The 26038-nt window shown below is 37.3% G+C and overlaps 1 protein-coding gene across 1 annotated transcript in view; it reads left to right on the top strand.

Moving 5' to 3' along the window:
- The window catches only part of GAS2 (growth arrest-specific 2), a 196544-nt gene that overhangs the window by 54402 nt on the left and 116104 nt on the right, over positions 1-26038 (top strand). The window contains exon 4 of the mRNA XM_006872394.1: positions 15890-16031. Within this exon, the coding sequence (XP_006872456.1) occupies positions 15890-16031 (142 nt within the window). The remainder of the gene's footprint in view (positions 1-15889; positions 16032-26038) is intronic.

Below are 26038 nucleotides of genomic sequence, written 5' to 3'. Positions count from 1 at the left end.
CTGATGCAATGAAAATAAATACCTTTTACTGAACCAATTCATTAATTTTCACTCACAAGCAGAGCCAATAAGATGTACATAATTTTCTGTGTGCATTATACAGAAGGAGAGAAAGAGGCATAGAAGTGTTAATTTGCCCATACTAGCATAGCTAGCAGGTTATGTAGTTGACTTTGAAGGTAGGAAATTAGATTTCAAAGTCCTAGCATAGAATCAACATGAAAGGTAGTGGCATGAATTAAAATAATTTACAAGATTTATCTTTTTTCTCTATTGCAGTTTACATTGGTTGTTTCCTAAAGGGAATGGAGAGGACACTTCAAAAATTCATACCCTTCTACGATCTATTATATGTTAATCAACCGATGTGCAAGTATTTTAGGGCACACATATCTTGGGCTAGATGCAGTAGAATACATGCATGTATATGTGTTTAACAATATTTTCTGTACTTTTGGTGAAATTTTAGCAAATTAGGTTTCCACTCAACAATTCCTGCACAGTTTGTTATGTGACATTGGTTGCATTTTACAATGTAAAGTTATTTCCATTATGACTGTTCAGTTTCCAGTAGTCTAGTCTTCCAATCTCTTACCTTCTCAACTTTGATTTACAGTAGTGTTAACCATTTGGTGTATAGATGATTGTTTAAAGGAGTATAATATGGTTGATATTGCTTATTTTATAAGCTAATCTGTTACTCATAAAAGATTATGTTAAAAGATGATCTTATAGAGTAATTTTGTGTCAAAATTTAAAGAGCAATAGTCTCAGGGAGTACTCCAATCTCTACTTAGCCAGTAATTCTGGACTGTTTAAAATTTGAATTCTGTTCCATGTTTTGATTCTATTTTATCAGTATCCATCTTTTGTGTTTCTAATTAGAAAATTGGTAGTGTTAGCCAAGCACCATCTAATTCTGGTCTCATTATAGGTTGTGGTTCATGCATACAATTAGTTGTCAATTAATTTCTTCTCTGTATCTTTGATCTCCTTTAATTTTATTTACTCTGGCTTCATAGAGATCAGTTGTTATATTTTAAATGGCTGCTTGTGAGCATTTAAGACCCCATATGCTACTCTTCAAACTAGGATATAAAACAAAACCTCTATATACTATATTATGCCAATAGACTGAATGGTTACATGAAACTATGGTACTAACCCTTCAGACTCCACAAATGAATCTGTCAGGTGGTTAGTTATGGATTGTTGCTGTTATTTTTAGGTGCAATTGAGTCAGTTCAACTCATAGCCATCTTATGCACAACAGAATGAAACACTGCCTGTTTTCCTGCGCTTGACCCTATTGCTGCTGTCACAGTGCCAATGCACTCGTTGGGGGTCTTCCCCTTTTTCATTGACCCTCCATTTTCCTAGCATGATGTCTTTCTCCAGGTACCGGTCCTTCCTGGTAATATGTCCAACGAATAAGAGACTAAGTCTTGCCATCCTGCCTTCAAAGAAGCATTCTGATTGTGCTTCTTCCAACAAAGATTTGTTTGCTCTTCCAGCAGTCCGTGATATTTTTTAATATTCTTTTCCAACATCATAACTGTAATGCTTTTACAATTCTTTTACAGTCTTCTTTATTCACGTGTATATGAGATAATTGAAAATACCATGTCTTGGATCAGGTACATCTTAGTCCTCAAACTAACATCTTTGGTCTTGAACACTTTAAAGAGGTCTTGTGCAGCAGATTTCCTAATGCATCACATTGTTTGATTTCTTGACTGCCATTTCCATGAGTGTTGATGGTTGATCTGAGCAAAATGAAATCTTTAACAATTTCAATCTGATCTCCATTTATCTTGATGTTACTTATTGGTACAGTGGTGAGGAATTTTGTTTTCTTTACATTGTGGTGCAACCCATACCGAAGACTGTGGTCTTTGCTCTTCATCAGTATTTTAAGTCCTCTTCAAGTTTAGCAACCAAGGTTGAATCATCAGCATACCACAAATTGTTAATTAGTCTTCTGCCAATCCTGATGCCACTTTCTTCTTCATATGCTCCAGCTTCTCGGATCATTTGCTCAGCGTACATATTGAATGAGTATGGTGAAAGAATACAACCCTAGCACATACTTGGATAGGTGACATCACATTGACTCCAATCCATAGCAGTCTTACACACAACAGAACAAAACACTGCCTGGTCCTGTACCACCCTCATAGTTGTTATGTTTGAGTCCATTGTTGAAACCGCTATCTCAGTCCAACTTCTTCTTTTTTTTTTTGGCTGACCTTCTACTTTACAAAGCATGATTTCCAATTCAGTGACTGGCTATTCCTAATAACATGCCCAAAGTATGTGAGATGAAGTATTGTCATCTTCTAAGGAGCATTATGGTTCTATGTCTTCAAAGACAGATATATTTGTCTGTTCTTTTGGCAGTGTATGTCCTTTAAATTCTTTGTCAACACTATAATTCAAGTACATCAGTTGAATAATTGATGTCACTTGACAACTATGTAATGATTGGCTCATTCCACATGATGTGATCAGCCAGTCAGTTGTAAGGATATTAGAGTAGGATGCAGCACTATTACTCAGGTCACAGCTCTGATCTGATGTAAGGAGAGTTTTACTGGGGAGGGCATGCATTGCCTTTTTTCTTATAACATATAAAAGGAGAAATAAGCAAGCAGAAAAGGTGGAACCTGATTATGACCAAAAAAGAAGAATCAGGAGCAGAGTATATCTTTGGGCCCTGGGATTCTGTGCTAAGAACCTTCTAAGCCCTGGAGAAAATTGATACAAAGACATACATATTTCTTCAAGGAATATTAGGCCCACAAATGTTGAAAGGAAACAAGGCCCTTTTGTCAGAGCTGACAGAGAGTTAAAACCTTCACTTAAAGGTTCTCTGAATTTGGATTTCTAAAGGAGCTCTGGTAGCGTAGTGGTTACGAATCGGGCTGCGAACCTTAGGGTCAGCGGTTCGAAACTACCAGCCGCTCCGCGGGAGAAAGATGAGGCTTTCTACTCCCGTAAAGATTTACACCCTCGGAAACCCTGTACAGGGTCGCTATGGGTCGGACCCGACTCGATGGCACTTAACAACAACAACAAAGTGGAGTCCTGGTGTGGCACTGTGGGTTAATGCACCAGACTGAAAAGGCATGTGAACTGCAAGGTCGGCAATTCAAGCTCACCAGCAGCTCCTTGTAAATCCTATACAGGGTCACTATGGGTTGCAACTGACTCAACATCACTTCACGACAACAACAAACGGTGCAATAATCAATTTACGTTTGTTAAAGCTATATACTTGTGGTATTTCTCTTAAGGTAGCACTAGAAAATTAAGTTTTGTTGTTGTTTTTAAGTGCCATCAAGTCAGCTATGACTCATAACAATGCTGTATAGGATTTCAGAGGGACAGCACTCCAAAAATGAAAGACTTAGGGGTAAATCTAACCAAAGAAACAGAAGATCTATACAAAGAGAACTACAAAACAATTCTACAAGGAATTAGGCAAACCAAGAAACTATAAAAGTGGAGGAATATACCATGCTCATGGATAGGAAGAGTTAACATTTTGAAAATGTCAACACTACCCAAAGTATTCTATAGTTCAGTATAATCCAAATTTCAACATAAGTCTTTAAAGAGATGGAAAAAACTAATCACCAACTTTATATGGGAAGGGAAGAGACCCTGGATAAGCAAAGCACTACTGAAAAAGAAGAACAAAATAGGAGGCCTCCTACTTCCCAGTCTCAAAACTGGTATGCCTGATAGCTTGGTATGGAAGAGATAGTCCATACCAAGCTTGGTATGGAAGAGATAGTCAATAGCTTGGTATGGAAGAGATAGTCAATTTGCAGAATGAAACAAGACCTTTATCTCACACCATACGTGAAAATAAACTCAACTGAGATTAAAGACCTGACTGTAAAAGCTAGAACTATAAAGATCATCAATGAAAAAATAGCAACAAACATATGCTCTAAAAAATGGCATAAATACACTATCAAACATAACTGAAAACACACAAACAGCACAAGACAAGCTAGATGAGTGGACCTCTTGAAAATTAGACACTTATATACATCAAAATATTTCAAAAAAAGAGCAAAAAGAGAACCCACATACTGGGAAAGTTTTTTGTTTGTTTGTTTTTTGACAGTTACATTATCAGACAAGGGACTAGTGTCTAAAATTTATAGAAAACTGTAACACCTCAAGGAAAAAAGTCAACTAATCCAATTTAAAAATGGGCAGAGGCCATGAACAGACACTTCACCAAAGAGCGCATTCAGGCAGCCAACAAACATATGTAAAAATACTCATGATCATTAGCCATGTTTAGTTGTTGTTAAGTGTCATCGAATCAGTTCTGACTCATAGAGACCCTGTACATGGTTTCAGAGGAGAAGCTGGTGGGTTTGACTTACCAACCTTGTGGTTCTCAGTCCAGTGCTAATCTGACAGGGCCACACCAAGAGGACTTTGGTGGTGGTGGTGGTGGTGTGCCATGGAGCCAATTCCTACTTATAGCAACCCTGTGTAGGGTTGCTGAGGCTGTAAGTCTTTACAGGAGCAGAAAGCCTCATCTTTCTCCCATGGAACAGCTTGCAGTGTTTAACTGCCGACCTTGAAGTTAGCAGCCAGACTTGTAACCACTATGCTACCAGAGCGCCTTTAGAAAGACGCAAGTCAAAACAACGAGATATCATTTCTCATCCATATTAACAGTAAAGTTCAAAAAACAAAAAACAACAAATCTTGGCAAGGGTATGAAGAGAATGAGATGCTCCTATGCTGCTGGTAGAACTATAAAATGGTGCAAACACTGTGGAAAATGGAATGGCACTTCCTCAAAAAGTTGGGAATAGAAATACTGTATGACCCAGCAATCCCTTTAAATGGTATATATCCTCAAGAAATAAAAGCCATGCACACCCATGTTCATCATAACACTATTCACAATAGCAAATATTGGAGACAGCCTAAATGCCCATCCATAGAAGAATGGATAAACAAACGTTGTTACATATACACAATGGAATACTATACCAAGTTGAAGAATAATAATGAACCTGTGAAATGCCTTTTAATGGGGATGAACTTGGAGGACATAATGTTGAGTTAAATGATTCAATCATGAAAGGTCGAATACTGTATGAGACCTCTGCTATGAAATGTCAAGAAAATGTTTTTACACAAAAAGTAACATTATTTGATGGCTACCAGGGGTGAAAAAGAAGGGAAAATAAATCATTAGAAGGTTGTTGTTTATTGCCAGTGAGTCAGTTCCAACTCAGTGAGCCTGTGAATGATTTCAAAGATGCAGCTGGATTTGAACTTGCAGTTAGCAGTCCAATGCTTACCCTACAGCATCACACCAGGTAAACAGATATTAACTTGGGTGATGGGGAAGGCAATATACAACAAGAGGGAAGTGATCCGAAGAATAATGAAGGCAGATGAAGTTGAAGGGTGAAGTGCAAGAATAGATGTAAATGCTGTTATATACACAATCCTGTAGTGACAGTGATTTATGAGTAGGTATATAGATAGATACCCAGGCTGAATGGGTTTGGGGGGGGGAGAGTTAGAATATCCTTACAAATATATAAAGGTTTGACAAAGATATTTATGTATGGGTGATATGCAGACAAGTATTTGATGTCTCTTCCAGTCATAGTCTTTATAAACCTCCTCCAAACAACATTTTAGCCCTCATGGGTTGGGTAAGAGAAGGTGGGAGAAGTTGCTGAGAGGATTATATAATTCATTTGTGAGTTGTTAACAGGGTTACCTGTGTTGGTAAAGACCTGGAATTGTAATGTGTATAAAATAAGCATCTCAGAACCGGGAATGGGGGAATCTCACTACCATTGAAGAAGAGCCAGGAGCGAAATGTGTCCTTTGGTCCCTGAGATCCCAGTGCATTGAATCTTCGAGATCCAGAGAAACAGCAGCAGCAGAACCAAGAGTCAGAGTATGAGAGTGTGGTGGGCTTCCCATCCCATCTGTCAAGTACAGTTGAGGGACTTTAGGCAGGAGGCTTTCTTGCAGAGTGGGGTTGAAGGTACTTAATTGGAGGAGGTAGGCTTACTGACCCTTGGAGTTAAAGCCAAGTACCTTCAGGCTGAGGTTTATGGTTGACTGGTATGTCCTGTAGATATTTACCAACAGTCCTCAAAGAGCTTGGTGACATTGGCTGGGCAGAGAGAGACCTGCCTGTGGACATAGCTGAGGATAGGCTGTCCTGACTGCAACAACTGTGCCCTGAACCTTTGTGACCCTGCACTGTAACCTGTTAGCATAACAAACCATAACAAACCCCAATGATGAGTAAGGTGTTCTGTGTAGTCATTACAAGGAATGATCGAATCTAGATGAGAAATAGAGAATGCTGTGGAATGTATGGTTGGTGTCATTATTTTGTTCAATGGCTATTAACCTGTGCTTCAAACATATCCAAGAATGTGGCTGACCATGTTGTTGTTGAATGCTGTCAAGTCGTGACCGACTCATAGCGACTCTGTATAGGTCTTCTGAGGAACAGCTGGTGAGTTTGAACCAGCAACCTTTTGGTTGAAACTGACTTTGCAGTCCAGCACATTAACCCACAGCGCCACACATATAGGGGGCAAAAATATGAAAACTTCTTAAACATTACCAAACAGCTTGAGGGAATGAGGTGTTGGGCCTCAGGGCTCAGGACCATAGTCTGGGGGACATCATGGTCAATTGTCATAACATAATCCACAAACATAGTGTTCTATGTTCTGCTTTTGTGAGTTAAAGCTGTGATTTTAAAACTTTATGAGGGGCCATGTAAGGTGCAACTATCCAGAGGCAGCAGCAGCAGAACCAAGAGTCAGAGGATGAGACAGAGTTGTGGGCTTCCCATCCCATCTAGCAAGTAAAGCTGAGTGACTTTAGGTAGGAGGCTTTCTTGCAGAGTGGAGTTGAAGGTAGGCTCTCCCTGTGTATAGGAAAGTAAACAGAAAAAAAAAACAAAACAAAACTGAAGACATTTGGAATCAGTTACTCCAATAGAGGAAAGCGTGGTGGCTCAATATGATCAGCACTGAACTGTAAACCACAATGTCTGAGGGTTAAGTTTGCCAAATGCTCTGTAGGAGAAAGATGAGGCTATTTGCATCTGCAAAGATTTAAAAGCCTCAGAAACCCTGTACAGGGTCACTATGAGTCAGAACCAACGTGAAGGCACTTAACAACAACAAAACAACTCCAATAGACCAATGGAATATATGAACACTAGTAACTACGACATGGAGACCAGAAGAACTAGATGGTGCCCAGCTGTCACTACCAACTGTTCTGAAAGGGTTAACATTAAATGGTGCTGGATAGAGTGGTACAAACTGTGGAACAAAAATCAAAACTATAAAAAGAGATCAGCATTACTGGTCAGAAAGAAAGTGGGGGAACCCGAGACAATGGCCTTGGTCACCCTTCAGGACTAGAAATGAATTTATCCTGACGGGTCAATTTTCAGCCATGTTAGTAGATAGGCATATTGTTTTTAAGTGCTGTAATGTTGGCTCTGACTCAAAGTGACCCTGTACAATGTTTCCAAGAAACAGCTGGTGGGTTTGAACTTCTGACCTTGTGGTTAGCAGTTCAGTGCCTATCGGGAGCACAGACACCTGAGGTATGCACACCATGGACTGTCTAAGGACAAAATTCAGGTGGGTTGGGAAAGAAGGTGGAATAAAAACAAGAATCACAGTGAGATTAGTGATGTTGCATTAAAGGGATTGCCATCACTGAAATGGTGTGAAGTATATGATTTGTTGAATGTCAAATTATCTACTCTGTAAACCTTCCCTCAATTCACAATAAAAAGTTATTTAAAAAAAAAATGGGGTAATGCTATAACCGACACCTAAAATGTGGAAATGGTTTTAGAATTGGGTAATGGATAGAGTCTGCAAGAATTTTAAGGTGACAAATAATAAAAGATTAGATTGCCTTGAAGAGACTCTTCGTGGAATTTTGAACATGAAAGAGAGTTTTGGTAAGGACTAAGAAAGGCGTAAAGAAAAGCTGTAAGATCAGGGACAGCAGAGACTTAGAGAAGTGGTGGCAGAGAATGGTGATAGCAGAGCCAAGAGAGTGTCCTGAGATGGTGTGGCAGCAAACCACAGAGAAAGAGAGCCGAGTGTCTTTGGGAAGGAGGCTTCCGGGCACCATAGGGGTGCCTCCCTGTGCTTCTGATGGAGATAGACTTGCTGATCCATGGAACAAGAGAGCTAAGTGCCTATGAGCTGAGACTTACTGGTAACAGGGTGTTTCTGGATATTTATAGGTAGAACTAAAAAACTTCCTAATACTTGTCCAAGCCAATCAGACCAGGCAAGCCCAAGAATCCCAAAGCACTGAGAGGTTAAGGAACCAGGAACTAGAAGTTGAAGAGACAAGGAGCACAGCAAACAGAGCTCCCTTAGTTTCATGGAGTAAGACCATGACCTCTTGTCAGGTTTTGTCCTGGTCCCTCTTGTTCTTGGGGGTCTAAAGAATTAGTCCTACCGAGTCATCACTTCTCATTCACACACAAACAACGAGCATTCACTTACAGGAAGCTCTTTATTGCAAAGCAAAAGCATATTTCAGAGACAGAAGCGGGTATGTCTCTGCAAGTGTAGAAGACTCTTTGGGGTGGGGTGCATGGTTTATAAAGATATGGGGTCTTTTCTTTTAAGACTGGGCTAATACATATTTATTAGAAGGAGTGGTATGTTGAATATTCAATTATTAGTAAAGTGGTACAGGCTTCTTGGAAAAGGAGTGCCTTCTACAGTTGTCAGCTCTTCATGCTATCTTCATGGGTTGCCTGCCTGTGAGCAGGGGTTTTAGGTACTGATACCCTTATCTCTGTCTCTGGGCTATTCTTCTCAGCGTTACAATTCTTGTTGGACTAGAGATGTCCTCCCCACGTTCTTGATCCCTGTTTAGTAGGAGAGGACTCAGGCCAAAGGAATGGATACGAAGCCAGAGTAAGAGAGGCCCAAGGCCCAGGGGTCCTAACCTGTCCCTAACACTCTAGGGTCTCAAAGGATGGAAGTATAGCCTGCTGGGTCTCATAGAGTGGTACCATAGTCTCTCAGATTTAAAACACTGAAATATTCAACAACTCAGTTATAAGGCTGCTGTTCATAAACACCCAGGGGATGGCAGCCAGAGGTGCTCCCCAGAGCTGAGAAGTACGGCTGCCATGCCCAAGGAGTAGAAGAATGGGGCTTACTGGGACTGAGGAGATGGGATCAACTGGAAAGGAGAATGGTCCTCCCAAAGCCAAGAGAGCTTCATTGGAATCCTATTTGGGCCTGGAAGGTGGAGCTGAAGCCCAGTAACAAGGAGCTTCTACCTAGAATCTAGAGATAATGGCCAACACCCAGAGTCGGGAGGTTAGGGTCATTGCCTAGATGGTCTCAGAGAACAGAGGATTGTTTTCAAGTCTTCAAAGCTATTATATCTTGTCCTGCTTGTTTTTCACATGCTTGGCATCTGTTATGCCTTCTTTAATTTTTTCCCATTTGTAATGGAAATGTCTATCTTGTGTCTTCTGTTCTATCATTGTATTTTGAAAGCAGATCACTTGTATTCTAGATCCATAGATGAAAAGGAAATTTGGACTTGGAATTGATTTAAGACCTTTGGGATGATGTGATGGGGTGAAAGTGTTTTTCATGTGGCAAAGACATGAAGTTAGTGGGGGCAGAGGTTAACACAATGTCCCCCATGGATTGAATTGTGTCCCCCCAAATATATATCATCCTGGCTAGGCCATGATTCTCAGTGGTGATGCAGTTATGTAATGATGCAATTATCCTCATGATGTCATGAGCCAAGCAGTTGTAAGGGGATCAGGGTGGGATGCAACCCCCTTACTCAGATCACAGCTCTGGTCCTATGTAAGGGGACTTTCCCTGAAGTGTGGCCAGCATCACCTTTTATCTTGCAAGAGATGAAAGTAGAGAAGCTAGCATAGAAGGAGGGACCTGACTAGCACCATGGAGGAAGAACCAGGAGTGGAAAGCATTCATTGAACCCTGGGTCCCTGCACTAAGGACCTTCTAGACCCAGGGGACTATTGATGCCAAGACACCTGTAAATCTGCAAGAAATACGAGGTCCACGGATGCTAAAAGGAGACAAGGACCTTCTTTCAAAGCTGACAGAGAGAAAGCGTTCTCTTAGAACCAGAGCTCTAAATTCAGACTTTTAGCTTGCTGAACTGTGAGAAAATACAGTTCTATTTGTTAAAGCAATGGTTTGTATTTCTGTTATAGAGGCATTAGATAAGTAAGACAATTTTGTTCATGTAAATATATATGGGCAAATATACTTATATATCTGTATACACACACACACACACACACACAAATATAACTATGTTGTTGTTGTTAAGTGCTATCGAGTCGGTTCCAACTCATAGTGACCTTGTATAGGGTTTCTGAGGAGGGACTGGTGAGCTTGAACTGTCGACCTTGCAATTCAAACCAACCTTTCAGTCTAAGGTATTAACCCACAGTGCCACATATATAAATATAGTCATCCATATATATTCACATATAAAATTGTCTTAGTGATCAAATGTTTCTATAACAAAAGAGGACTTCAAAAAGTTCATGGAAAAATAGAATTAAAAGATAATGGAATTTTTGCACAAAATTTTTGAAGGTTCCTTGTCCATACTGAAAACACCCAAAAAAACTCACTGCCACCAAGTTAGTTCGATTCCTAGTCACCCTATAGGACAGAGTAGAACTGCCCCATAGAGTTCTTGAGGCTATACATCTTCGTAGCAGCAGACAACCTCGTATTTCTTCTTCAGTGCTGCTGGTAGACTTGATCTGTCAACTTTTTAGCTAGCAGTCCAACACGTAACTTACTGTACCAAATAAACATTCATAATTATTCAAGGCAGTAATGGATTCTAAACTTCTTCAAGAGTTTCTCAATAAAGTGAGAGTTGATTTTCCTCAGCATACCAGTTGGTCCTTATTTTAACTTACTTATTTCAGTTTTTATTAAACGGGATTCTGGAGCTGGCTGTATTGTATAATTTTTATGAGAATTGAGAAACATTTATAAAGTTGAAAAAAAATCACAGAACTAGAAGAGATCTAATTGCTAATATCTTTAGAACTCAAGGATTTCTGTAAAATATTAAAAACAAAACATAAACACATGTTTTAGGGTCTATAATTCTAAAGGTATTCAGTACTGGTGTGACTGAATTCTTTGCTCTGTAGTTCAAGTGTGAAAGTCCATAAGTAATTTGGACTGATACCTTTTAAATTCTACCAAATAAAATGTTTCATCTGGATGAAGATTAGAAGTTTCCATTCACACTGCTTATAGTTTCCCAGTCTTTGAATTATGCGTAAGCATTGAATCTAACAGTTTTAGAACAGAATCAAATGCCTTATAAATCACCCTCAGAGTCAAGTTATTAGGCAGACTAGGATTTCTGCTGAACTCCTGTGCACAGGCAAATCTGTAAAGTTTAATAGCCAGTTTTTGGCTTTATTTATCCTAAAATATTGCTTTCAATATCATTTGCATTGATTTTTTTTTAATGTTGGTGAATATATATATAACAAAACATACAATAATTCAACAATTCCTACAGGTGTAATTAAGTGACATTGATTTCATTTTTCAAGTTGTAAACCATTCTTACTAATTTTTTCCAAATTATTCTGCCACCAGGAACTTATATTCAATGTACCGTAAGAAAAATCTCCCACTTTCCCCTTCCTCCTACCTTTGTTAACCACTCACAAGGTTTGTTTTCTATGTATTTTCTTATTTCATGTAAGTGAGATCATACCGTATTTGGCTTTTTGCAAATAACAGTTTGTTTAGCCTAACATTTTCTAGAATCATCAATGTTGTTTGCTTAGCATAATGTTTTCTAGATTCATGCATTAGGACTCGGTTCCTCTTTGTGCACTGAATTTCAAGTATATGTATAATTACCCTGTAATATTTAATATATAGATGACTTATAAAGATTGTAAGATTTTAGGGGGGGTAATATAATTTTCATTTACATTCTCAAGGTTTGTAAGTTCTTAAAGACTGGTCTGAATGATTTTTGAGGGTGATAAGGTGGTAGCTTAGTAGATTACGAGCTGAGCTGCTCACCACACGGTCAGCTGTTTAAATCTACCATTCACTCGTCTGGAGAAAGATGAGGCTTTCAGTTCCTGTAGAGATCTACAGCCTTGGAAGCCCTATAGAGACAGAGTATGTGTTGGAACCAACTCAGTGGCATACAGCCACCACCAGTTTGTGGGTAATCTTTTAATATGTCCCCATTGCTAGATTTAATGTTAAATCAATTTCTCAGTTCTCCTGTGCCTTATTGATATTGTATTTCCTTTTGTCACACAGATTATGTACTTTTTGTCCTTTTCCCTGCCCTTCCTTATCGATCTGTGTGAAATGTAAATCATAATTTCATTTTATGATATGCATTCACACACATACACCAAATACTGATGGCCCTGGAAATAGTTAAATTGCATATAATTATTGTATAATAGGAGTCCTGGTGAGATGTTGTTGGATAAGCACTGGACTGCAAACCACAAGGTCAGTGGTTCAAAACCACAAGCTTTTACTTGGAAACCCTATACAGGGTCGCTGTGAGTCAGAATTGACTCCGAGGCACTTAACAACATTAGATCATAGGGGGTGCTGTGGCTCTGTAGGTTAAGCACTAGATTGCTAACTACTAAGTCAGCAGTTGAAACCCACTAGCAGGTTTCTGCTCCTGTAAAGATTTACAGCCTTAGAAACCCTATCATGGTTGCAGTGAGTGGGACATGAAGGCACACAACAGTAACATTATATACTATGTTGTGTCATGCATTTTAAACTTATATATTTACATAGCATAAATTTGGGGAAAATTCAAGAAAGACATCTAGAAAATTGGTATCAGTGATTATTTTTAAGGAAAGGGATTGATGGTTGCATAGAGCATAATTTATGTCTTATTTTACATAATTCAAAAATAACTGGTAAGATTTTCAGTGACTTACACTTTTCATTATTTAAAAGTTTGAAACTTATTTTAGAAAGTATTTGCTTAAAACAATCATTTTAAACTAATGTCCAATGTTTCATATTGTGTGGATTATAGTTACTGCATGTCAACTCATTCATTGGTTTAAAATGATTTCACAAGTCTTCTTACTCTCCCATCCAAGTATTTGGCTTCCTTCCACCGATTTTACATTACAGTGAAGTGATTCTATGACCTTATGGAAAGTCTTGTGTACTAGTCTCCTAGGGCTGTCATAACAATTTACCACAAACTGTGTGGCTTAAAACAACAGACATGTGTTCTCTTATTGTTCTAGAAGCTAGAAGTTCAAATTTAGGGTATAGGTAGGGCCATGCTCTTTCCAAACGCTCTGTTATTATTCTTAAGTGCTGTCGATTCAGTTCCAACTACATAGCAACCCTAAATAGGTTTTCCAAGCAGTGACTAGTGGGTTTGAACCAAACTTTGTAATTAGCAACCTAGTGCTTATCCTACAGCACTGCACAGACTATTTCCTTGAGAGCCCTTGATGTTCCTTGTCTTGTGGCCAATCTCTGCCTTCATCCTCGCATGGTTTTCTTCCCTGTGTGTCACTTTCCATGTCTCCTCTTCTTTCTTAAAAAGACACCATACAGATAGTAGTGTCCAATCCAATGATCACTTGTCTGTCGTTTTGTCATACAATGGTGACTTGAATATTGCTGTGATGCTGGAAGCTATACCACCAGTATTTGAAATATCAGCAGGGTCTTCCATGATGGACAGATTTCAGCTGAGCTTCAAGACTAAAGCAGACTGCTTTTGAATGTTAGTCACTGAAACCTTATGAGTAACAGTGGAACACTGTCAGATACAGTGCCAGAAGGTGAGCTGCTTGGGTTGGAAGGCACTTAAAATATGACTGGGGAGGAGCTGCTCCTCAAGGTAAAGATGATCATGATGACACAAATGGAGGAAAGCTTTCGGGACCTTCATTTGCTGATGGAGTACAACTCTAAATGAAAAACAATAGAAAGTATCCATTAATAATTATAACATGGAATGTGTGAAGAATATATAAATCTAGGAAAATTGGAAGTTGTCAAAAATGGGATGAACACATCAAAATCGATAGCCTAGCTGAAATGGACTAGTATTGGCCACTTTGAATTAGACTGTCATATGGTTTGCTATGCAGGGAATGACAAATTGAAGGACAATGGCATTGTAATCATCATCAAAAAGAACATTTCAAGATCTATCGTGAAGTACAACACTGATAGGATAATATCCATACGCAAACAAGACAACCAATTAATACCACTATTATGCACATTTACACATCAACAACTAAAGCCAGTGATGATGAAATTGAAGAATTCTACCAATTTCTTTGTTCTGAAATTGATCAAACATATAATCAAGGTATATTGATAGTTATTGGTTATTGGAATGCAAAGGTTGGAAACAAAGAGGAAGGATAAGTAGCTGGAAAATATGGACTTGGTGATAGAAATATTGCGGAGATCATTTGATAGAATTTTTAAAGATCAACAAATTTTGAAAATGGCTATTTTAAACAACACGTGGACCTTATCAGATGGAATACACAGGAACAAACTTGACTACATCTATGAGAAGAGACAGTGGAAAAGCTCAATATCATCAATATCAAAATAAGGCCAGGGGCCATCTGTGGAACAAACTATGAATTGCTCATATGCAAATTCAAACTGAAGCTGAAGAAAATTAAAATAAGTCATGAGATAAAAAATAAGACTTTGACCAGATCCCACTTGTGTCCCTCAAAATGCCAGGTTGTTTGCATGCATAGATTTTTTATTTTTTAAAGTTTTTATGTGCATTGAGTGATAGTTCACATAGGGCACATCAGTTTTACACTCATCATTTCATTGCAATGATTAGTTTCCTCTGCGCATCATCATTCAACAGTATTTGCTTCTATTCCCTTGGTTTTTGTTTGTTTGTGTGTGTGTGTTTGTGTGTGTATAGGGATGTACATAAAACAGTCAGGAATATTAATCATTTAAACAACCAAAGGGCACATTCTGCAAGCCTGCCTCCTGGCCACCAGCACCTGGCCACCAGCACACAGCCTTTCTCTTCCATGAATCTAGAGTCCTCAGCTCCTCTCTCTCTCCATGTCTCCATGTATGCCTCCATCTCTGGTGTTGCTGCTTCTCTTGATAGTGTCTACATTCCATTCATGCTCTTCTCCCTTAATGGTCCTAGGGTCCTCTCTTCCTGGACTGTAAGATTAACTACTCCCCTCTTTTTGTTACAAAACGTCTACCTTTACTGTTGTAACAGTTGCAATTAGTCATGATAACAGTTACTCACTATTGAATCATAAGAATCTTATCCCCATCTCTTTTCACCAAACCCATCTAGACAAGACAAAAACTATTCAATGGAGATTCTACCTTCCCCTACACACTCTGAAACTAAACTCCCTCTTGAAATCTTGTAAGCCAGTCACTTTGTGCCTTTATAACCCCTCCCATTTTAGGTAGCCAATGTCTAATTTGCCCTCCCCTACCAATCCTGTGTACAGAGGGGATAGGATTGATATTTAATGTGAAGACTGCTTCCCTCTCAATTGGTATTTTGAGCTACTACCTCCACAAGTATAGGTCATATTCATCAAATTGTAGCAATGTACACTTATTTCCTTTATCAAAAATTGCTCATTGGCATTTAATTTCCTTTTTTTGAGTCTTCACAAATATGTTTATTGATAAAGCACTTTGTTGAAAACATAAATATATATTTAATATGTGTTGCTTTGAAGACTTAGCCAGACATTTCACCAGAGTAAGATTTCTTTGTTTTTCAGAGTCTGCCCTTGAAGAAGATTCCATGCAAAGCTAGTGCACCTTCTGGCTCCTTTTTTGCACGAGACAACACAGCAAATTTCTTATCCTGGTGCAGAGATTTAGGTGTGGATGAAACGTGTCTATTTGAATCGGAAGGTTTAGGTATGTATTTTCTTCACAATTTTAGCTGATAAAGCATTAGAATTATTTGGTTTTGTCAGTATAACTTTCAGAATAAATGTTTTTGTATTATACTACTTTACAGATGGTTGACCTAAAGAATCTAAAGTTGTTGTAAACTTACAGGCTTGCTCTAAATGACTTCTTTGAAGGAATAAAAATGACCTCTGATTATTGCTCACATTATGGATAAAAGACTAGGCATAGAAGTCAGACAGTTTTTTGGTTTTATTCTCCTAAGTTAACAACGAGGGTCATTAATACAATGTGGGGGGATATTTGGAAAACACAAGGTAACATTTTACCACTAGACTCTGACCTGGAAAGGAGGGTGGCGGCATATGCTCCAACCATAGAAAGCAGTACTGTGTTTTCATCTTTGCAAAAGCATGGGAACTCCGCTTCCATTAGTATTATCTTGTTGAAACAGTTTAGTTATTTTTACTGTGTTAAAATTAGTCAAGTATGACCTTGAGAACATTGGACATGGGATAGCTAATGCCTAAGCCTTCCCCCCAAATTATATATGTATTCAATTTAATTTATATATTTAATATGAAATTCAAATTAAATTTATATATATGTTGAATTTTGAAAATCTACTTTCAGAGTGCAGAGTAAGCTTCTTTGGGAAGAAGCTTGCATTGGGCTGTTCAATGTTTTGACATTACTTGATATCCTGGAATTGAATGTTCAAACCTTCTCTATAGGACCCACCTCCCTCATTCATAGGTTCCCCTCCCCCTGCAATGCTTACATAGAGAGTATTTTAATTAAAATCCCATTCTAATGAAATGGAGCCCAGTGAAGAAAGGGAAAATCTAGGGAAAACAAAGCTCTGGTGTTTCAGTCTGAGGCTTTAAAAACTCAATTTGCAAAATCATATCATACCAGATATTAGCATCTAAGTAAGCTGACCATACTTCAGGGAGACTATGCAAATTCCCTTCCAAACATTCAGAATAGCCTTTGCCCATAGTCTCTACAAAGCAAAACAAGGGGGCTTCAAAAAGATAAAAATGCCATTATATTTCTATTTCATTTTTCCATGAACTTTTTGAAGCCCCTTAATATTCCCCTGCTGAACACAAGATAATCACAGTGACAACTGAAATCTTACTCATTTAGATGCTGAAGAAACTTTGTATTTGTTTTAAGTGTAGTTGTCATGATAAGAAAGACTGCTGACCAATTCCTGAGAATTCTTTCAAAGAAGTGAATAATGTGAATTTAGAGCATTTTATCCGAATGGAACAATGAACCAGATTATAGAGTAGTAAGCTTTATGCTATAGTGTATTACTTAAGTGCTCATTGTATACGTGCAAAGGAGCTTTGATTATTTTTACCATTGCCTCAGTACAAGTGAAACAAATTTAATCAAAGACAACATATGCATATTATGCCTTTTTTTTTGTTTTTTTGTTTTGTTTTTTTTTTTTGCTTGAGATAGTTTTAAATTTTCACTTTTGTAGGAAACTGTTTGCATGGAGGATTATAGGAAGAAAGTGTGGAAAAATTATTGGAGGTAAAAATGTGAAAGACTTAGTAACTATCAATTGGTATGGTGGTGGTGGTTATGTGCCGTGGAGTCAGTTCCGACTCATAGCAACCCTGTAGTGTGTTTCCGAGGCTGTTAATCTTTACAGGAGCAGAAAGCCTCATCTTTCTCCCGCGGAACAGCTGGTGATTTCGAACTGCTGCCCTTAAGGTTCACAGGCCGATTCGTAACCAGTACGCTACCAGAACTCCTTATCAATTGGTATAGGTAACCAATAATAAAATCTTACTCACAAGAATGACAATCGCATATGGACCATGAAAATCATGACGTAATTCTGGAGCGCCTGCATTTGTCAAAGAATTGCCACATAAGGGATCTGATTTATTGTTAATTGGCTAGTTTTTCCAGTTTCCAGATACCCTTAAAAAGTATTTTTCTTTCCTTTTTTAAGTGAACACTCTAGTTCAAGTCCAATGCTGATGTTAGTGGTTATGTGCTATGGAATCAGTTCCAACTCATATAGCAACCCTGTATAGGGTTTCCCAGGCTGTAAATCTTTCCCAGAGCAGAAAGCCTCATCTTTCTCTCACAGGAACAGCTGACCTTGAGGTTATCAGCCTGATTCACAACCACTATGCTACCAGAGCTTCTTAAGTCCAGTATTGTTGTTGTTGATGTTCAATGCCATCGAGTAGGTTCCGACCCATAATGACCCTGTATCGGGTTTTCTAGGAGCAGCTGGTGAGCTTGAACTGCTGACCTTGGAGTTCAAACGCCTTTGCAGTCTGGCGCATTAACTCACAGCGCCACACCAGGACTCAAAGTCCAATATTGTTGTTGTTAAGTGCCGTCGAGTCAGTTCCGACCCATAGCGACCCTGTACAGGGTTTCCAAGGGTGTAAATCTTTACGGGAGTAGAAAGCCTCATCTTTCTCCCGCGGAGCGACTGGTAGTTTCGAACCGATGACCTTAAGGTTCTCAGCCCGATTTGTAACTACTACGCTACCAGAGCTCCCAAGTCCAATATTAGAAGCTATAAATATAAACATGCTCTTTCTCTCAAATTTCTCACTGTCCATGAATTCTTTTGTTGCTTGAATTAATAAAATTTTAAGGTGAACTCTAAGAAGAATCAATCTGATACCAATGTTTCTCTGGAGTAAAGTTTACTATATTTCAAGTTTTAGTGTCATTGAATGTAAGTTATTTACCTTTTGAAAAACACATTTAGCTAATAAATAATGCTTCTTATCTGGAAACATTATAGCCTAAAGCAACTTATGTAATGACCTTCATATATAAATACAGACTCCATAGCACATAAAATTCTGCTGTGAAACATTTTGAGGTGGCTTATTCTTCACCCTGTTTTGGGAAAACAAAACAAAAATCTGGCATTATGAAAAGGAAGCCTGTTATGTATATTTATGATAACTATTGGTTATTTTGTAAAACAAACACCCACACTTTTTATTATGATTATTCTCTAAATTGTAACTCAGTTTATAGTTTGCAATTAAAATGTATTTGTATGTCCAAAAAGGCTTAACAAGGCAGAGTTTTCAAGAATATACAAATTTTGAAATAATTTTAATCCTCCTACCATCAAACTAAATCAAATAGGTGTTTGGTTTTGCTGCTCAATGAAAAGACAAATTGGACATTTCTGCTGTTTAGACTTGGACGTGAAGTGATATGCATCGTACCCTGGGGAGACAGAAGAAGGGGGCCAATATTATGGCATTGACTTTAGGATTACTCAGAGAAAGGGAACATCTGTGCCCATAGAGGTTCATGATAATCAAAAGGAGGGACAATGAGAAATTTCCCCAAGTGGAAACCTTTCTCCTTGATTTTCTTTCTTCCTTTCTTTTTTTAAATTCACTGTGGGTGAGGAAGCAACCGAGCTCCTGTGGATGGCCTTGGACTCCATACTTGCAGAATCGACTTTCTTGCAACAATAGCACTGTGTACTCTGCTTGATGTCTTTTCACACTTCATTTTTGAAAGGGAATTTAGGGCAAGGGTTGTTTTCTTTCTTTCTTTTTTTCTACCTCAAGATTTCATTTCAGTATCACCCAAGATGAAGAGAATCCTTTGTATTCTAGTGTTTTGAACAGCAAGTAAAATGAAAAGATGCCCGATGGAGGGGGAACATCTGTTTGAATGAATGATAAAGTAGATCACTGTACTGCATGTGTATCAAGAGGCTTCTGTTTTTAGCTATTCAAAAGGTCTTTGCCTGTAGAAAGAACCCTTATCTTTGTGGCAAGTGATATGCTATCCTCTGTTGCAGAGCTTTTTTGAACAAAGATTTGTGACCAGATCTTGATTCACAACTGTCTCAATCTGTTCTTTCCACAGCAGTTAATGACAAGAAATCACAGTGGGTTAGGGAAGGTGTGTTGGGATGAAATAGGAAGTATAGACAGTAATTTACTTCTTATATTTCTCTCATGTTTCCTGTCTTTTTGATTATTGGCAGATAACTTCCTATGACACATGATACAATCACATATAGAATCTAATGCTGCAACTTATCCTCTATGGAATTCTTGAGAGAAAATATTCCTCTATGAGATGTCAGTTGCTATACTATACATCTACTATATTCTGAATAGAAATGAAAATGAAAATAAAATGAACCAGTAGAAAAATGGACAAAGATCATGAGCAGCCAATTCATAAAAGGACTGTAGATTATAGAATGCAAAGAAAGATATTCCAAAGTTGGATACCTTAGGAACAATTTAATTCATATAAAAATGACTGCATACATTTTTGTCATATGGGAAATAAGCAAAGATTGAGAAACTTGTATAATTAATGTTGGTGAGGATGTGGGAAAACAGAAATTTCAATATATTACTGAAGAAAAGTAGAAACTAAAATGCCTTCTTTGAAAGACAATTCGATATGATGTTTCAAAGACTTCCAAAGTGGGCATATGCTTTGATCCACTTCTAAAAGGTTATCTGAAAGAAATAGAGATAGGCACAAATATTAATATACCAGAATTCCAATAAAATTCTATTCTAATAATAAAATAGTAATAGTTTAATCTATGAAATTTGAGTATAGCTGTCACAAATTATACACGTAGTAGATGCAAACCAAAATAATATTCTTGAATAAAGGGAAATTATAATATGAGTATGAGGTAACACATTTATGTCTAATATGTTGTTGTTGTTAAGTGCCATAGCTTCAGTTACAACTCAGTAACCCTGTATAGAGTTTCTGAGGCTGTGAATATTTACTGTAGCACAGAACCTCATCTTTCTCCTATTAATAAGAAATCCAGATTCAGAAATTAAAAGAAAATTAAATAGCATTTGAATAGCAAGTCATACTCATTTTCTTTTTTGCTTATCTATTTAGCAGACTTTAGGACTATAATAGGGCCTATAATCTGAAAAATGATCAATTAACAATTTTATGTATTAAGATGTAATTTAGACAAATTTATCAAAAATTACTTATTAGCATAAAAATTAACACATACATATATTATAAAGACTTTTACACATGACTGAGATTAAAGTGACATTTCAAGTGGTTATAGAATTGTGTGCTGCTATAGTAACAGATGACAGATTTTACCATGCTCCATGGAACGTGTTCCAACCTTAAGGATCTATTTCTCACCTCCTATCCCTGCTCTTCAAACCAGGCTGACATATAAATCAATGACTGGAGAAGATTTTCTTTTTAAAGTCTCTGATTTACTAAGAAGAATAACTTGTTTTATTAGATTTCTTAATATCTAGGTGTGTGATTTAGGTTAAAAAGATGAACATGAGGAGATTGTAATTGCAATGAAATGGAATATGATAAGATAAGGGTAAAGTTGATGTTCTCCTATGTAAACCTCACAATAAAAACGTCAAAAAAAAAAAAAAATTCATCAGCTTTACCACTTATCTCTTCTCTATGCTGTAAAAATAAAACACAGCAAAAACAGAATAAAAAAAAGATGAGCATGAATGTTTTCTTTAAATAAGTCTAAAGGCAAAGTGTTCACCCAATAATTCTTTAAAAGAAATTAAAGTTTTTTACTGTGGAATAAAGAAGATTCTGTGTATGAAAAAAATTTTTTTCAGTTGCACAGAGATATGAAAGTTGTTAAAATGCCTTAGTCCATAATCTTCTTACATTAAATTAAATCTTCTTACATTAAATGTAATAATTTTAAGAAAAAATAACTATTTTTCTAAGGTATTTAAAATAAATCATTTCCTTGCATTAATGATGTCTTTGTATAGACTTGTATAATTTACATTGACAAACCAATGATAAATTGTCAAATTGATTTCTGTTCAGAATCTTGTTTATTTTGCTTTATTTGGATTCATTCTGGTGAGCTTGGGAGATTAAAAAAATTAAAGGGATGGGGAAAAGTTTAAAAATGCAAAATTTTTGCTTATTGTAATTGTGTCACTATCATTATGTTATTGAATGATTATAGGCTTTGGAGACCAGTGACTATTCTTCACCTATTTCTCTGAGAAAGAATCTACTCAGCAAAAAGGGTTTGCTATCTACTGTGCTAGCATGTAAATGTGTGTGATTTGTTTGAATAGCCTTTATTTTCTATTTTTTTAATCTGTCTTTGTGTTAGCTATTATAGTACTGTCTTATTTTGATGCAGCATTCTGATGACTATAGTTTTCAACAATATTTTATTCTATTTAACATTGGTCAGCATTTTGCTCTAGGGGCAAACACTGATCTACCTGCTTCCTTCTACAATATTTTTCATAGTATTGCAAAAAAAGAAAAAGTGCTATTTCTCAAAAGTCAAAAGGATCATCTGTGGAGTTTTAATCTTTAATGATTTTTCATTTTATACTTTAAAGTCAACCTGTTGCATCAGAAAAAGATTCTCTGCCTGTCTTCTCGTGTTTGATAAGTCATCCTTTTGCTGTTGTTGTTATTGTTGTGAACTCTGAGGATTTCTGAGAGGAAAAAACACACCACCCCCCCCTCCCAAATTATGTTTTTATTAGAACTAGTGTAGAACAGTAATTGCAGGGTACTCATTCAGTTCTGGATTATTTATAATCACTCCTCTCTAAGGAACATTTTATTTCAGACTATTTATTAACATCTGTTCTAAAGTATTTACTTTGTTAGCATCTCTATTCACTTTTTGCTTTTAAACTCTTTCCAAATTTAGCCATTTTCCCTATGTCAGAGAAAATGTGAGAGTAAACAGTATTGAATCTGATCAAGAGAGCTCAGTGTTTTCCTGAAGTGATTGGTCTCTCAAGGACTTGACAGAGTCAGTGTAGAATGAAGAAAGTAGACAGCTTCTTAGCTTTTCCAGAATTGGATTTTTACTATACAGTGTGTAACCATAATATGCATATGCTTAATAAATGGCCAGTAAGTGGTTCACAGACACTACCCTATCTCCTCTTCCAGCAACCATAATTTTATACAGAAGAAAACTGAGGCATAGGGAATTTAAATAAATTGTCCAATGTTACAGAATTTCTGAATGACCCACCTAGGATTTCATTTCAGACCTGCAATCTCCAAAGGTCTTGCCACTGTGCTACAAAACATAACACATTCTTTGAGTTAACTTTAGAAAATTCATATGATTATCTCAAGAGAAATAAAAAAGAAAAGAAATATAAGTTACATTAGAGAAGACTTGTGCTCTTGACTGCTGATTTGAAGGATAATGATTTAATTAATCTAACATGCTTTATTTCAAAGCTACAATGAATGCTGGGTGCTGACAACAGAAAGAGAACTCCTTGTTTCAGAACATTTCTCAATTTAGTGGCGCATGCAATTAACTATAAAAATTCCCTATACATTTTTAATTTCTGATGACATAATGAATGATTGCTTCTTGTTTTTATGATTTACATGTTGTTGTTAAGGATTCTGTTGAGTCAATTTCAACTTTGTGATCCTGCATAGGGTTTCTGAGGCTGGAAGTCTTTGCAGAAGCAGAAAGCTCATCTTTCTTCCTTAAAGTAGCTGGTGAGCTTAAAGAGCTCAACTTAATGATCACAGTCCAGTGTTTATCCTAAAGAGTTACCACACTCCTAGTGACTCATATGGATTCCATATAATATTTTAAATCATTCTGGCTAGTCATTCTGAGACATTTGTATAATAAAACAGACACACACTCAGAATAAATGACTTTGTAAGATTCTTCTGGTTTTTCCCTATTTTCTTTATCTTCAGATAATTTTGCTATGTTGCTGTGTTGTTAGGTACCATCGAGTCGGTGCTGACTCATAGCGATCTTATTCACAGCAGAATGAAACACTGCCTGAGCCTGGGCCAACCTCCCTATTGTTGCCACTCTTGAGTCTATCGATGCTGCCACCTGGCCAATCCATCTCGTTGGGGTTGTCAAGTTGATTCCAATTGATGGTGACCCTGTGTCAGGATTCTAAGGCTATAAATCTTTACTAGAACAGGACACTTCATCATTTTCCAGTAAAACTACTGATGGCATGAACTACAGACCTTGTGGTTAAAATCCACTGCTAAGAGGCAGTCAAACAGACCAAGGCGATATTGAATTGTTTAAAACCAGGAAACATATGCACAAGGGTTATATCCCTTTACCATATTTATTCAGTTTGTATGCTGAGCAAATAATCTGAGAAGCTGGATTATATGAAGAAAAATGTGGCTTCAAGATTGGCAGAACACTCATTAACAACCTGCAATATGTAGATGACATACCCTTGCTTGCAACAAGTGAGGAAGACTTAAAATGCTTAATGATGAAGATCATAGACCACAGCCTTCAGTATAGATTGCACCTCAATGTAAAGAAAATAAAAAATATCCACAACTGTACCAATAAATAACATTATGATAAACACAGACAAATTTGAAGTTGTCAAAAGAGTTCATTTTTTATGGATCCACGATCAGTGCTCATGAAAGCAGCAGTCAAGAAATCAAACAACACATTGCATTAGGCAAATCTACTTTAAAAGATGTCAGTTTAAGGACTAACTGACCCAAGCCATGGTATTTTCAATTGTCTCATATGCATGTGAAAGTTGTACAAAGAATAAAGAAGTTGGTAGAAGACTGAATGCATTTGAATTATGATGTAGAAGAATATTGAAAGTAACATGGACTGCCAGAATAACATACAAATTTGTGTTGGAAAAAGTATAACCAGAATGCTTCTTAGAATTAAGGATGGTGAGACTTTGTCTTGTTCTTTGGACATGTTTTTAGGAAGGATCAGTCCTTGAAGAAGGACATCATGGTTGGTGAAGTGGAGGATCCGCAAAAAAGAGGAAGACCCCCCAATGAGGTGGATCGACACAGTGACAGTCACCATTTGCTTAAACATAACAATTATGAGGAGGGTGCAAGACCAGGCAGTGTTTTGTGCTGTTTTGCATGGGGTTTCTGTGAGTGAGAACTGACTTGAAGGCACCTAGTGTGGCTCTGTGGGTTAATGCGCTAGACTACAAAGCCATTTGAACTGCAAGTTTGTTGGTTCAGGCTCACCATCGCTCCTCAGAAACCCTGTCTAGGGTTGCTACGAGTTGGATCCAACTCAACGGAACTTAACAACAACAACAACAACAATTAGCATGTATCCTATTTTTAATTGCATCATATTTTAAAATTCCAGGTCCTGATATGGTGCTCTATGATAAACCCTGGACTGCTAACCTTAAGGTCAGTGGTTCAAACCTACCAATTGCTCCTCTGAACCCTATACAGAGTTGCTAAATCATAACTGACTTGATAGCACTTAACAACAACAGTAACATTTTAAGATTCAGAGATTTTGGGGTAGGTCATACTGGGAGTGACAAGGTATTGTGGATAGTTTGTAACTATCATTTCACTTTCTTGGGAAGAAGCGACTTTATATTTTATAGATGCTGGTGGTTATGTGCTGTGGAGTCGATTCCAACTCAAAGCAAGCTTGCTTAGTATTTCTGAGACTTTATGGGAACAGAAAGCCCCATCTTTCTCCTGTGGAACAGCTGATAGTTTTGTTGTTGTTGTTGTTGTTTTTGGAATAGCTGATAGTTTTGAACTTCAGATTTTGTGGTTAGCAGCCAGACTTAAAGCCACTATGCTACCAGGCAGCTCATAATTGTCATTAAGGGTTATTCAGTGTAAGAATCATTCATCACCTCCACCTTTACTGCCATCCTTCACATTTATAGATCACCTTTCATATGTTGAAACATGTTAAAATATTTTAAATCATATAGATATAGGAATATTCATTATTGTAATATTTCAAATAAATCAGATGGTATATCTGTATGGTAAGCACCGGATAGTGAACCACAAGGTCAGCGATTCGAGCCCACCAGCTGCTTTGCTGGAGAAAACCAAGGCTTTCTGTTCCTGAAAAGATTTATAGCCTTGGAAATCCTATATAGGGTCTCTGTGCATTGGAACTTGTGATGGTGTGTCATGGAGTCGGTTCCCACTCATAGCGACCTTGTACATACAGGGTTTCC

The sequence above is a fragment of the Chrysochloris asiatica genome, unplaced genomic scaffold, assembly GCF_000296735.1.
Source record: "Chrysochloris asiatica unplaced genomic scaffold, ChrAsi1.0 scaffold00196, whole genome shotgun sequence".
Lineage (NCBI taxonomy): Eukaryota > Metazoa > Chordata > Mammalia > Afrosoricida > Chrysochloridae > Chrysochloris > Chrysochloris asiatica.
Note: the sequence above shows the minus strand (reverse complement) of the source record. Positions and strands in the feature narration are given on the sequence as shown.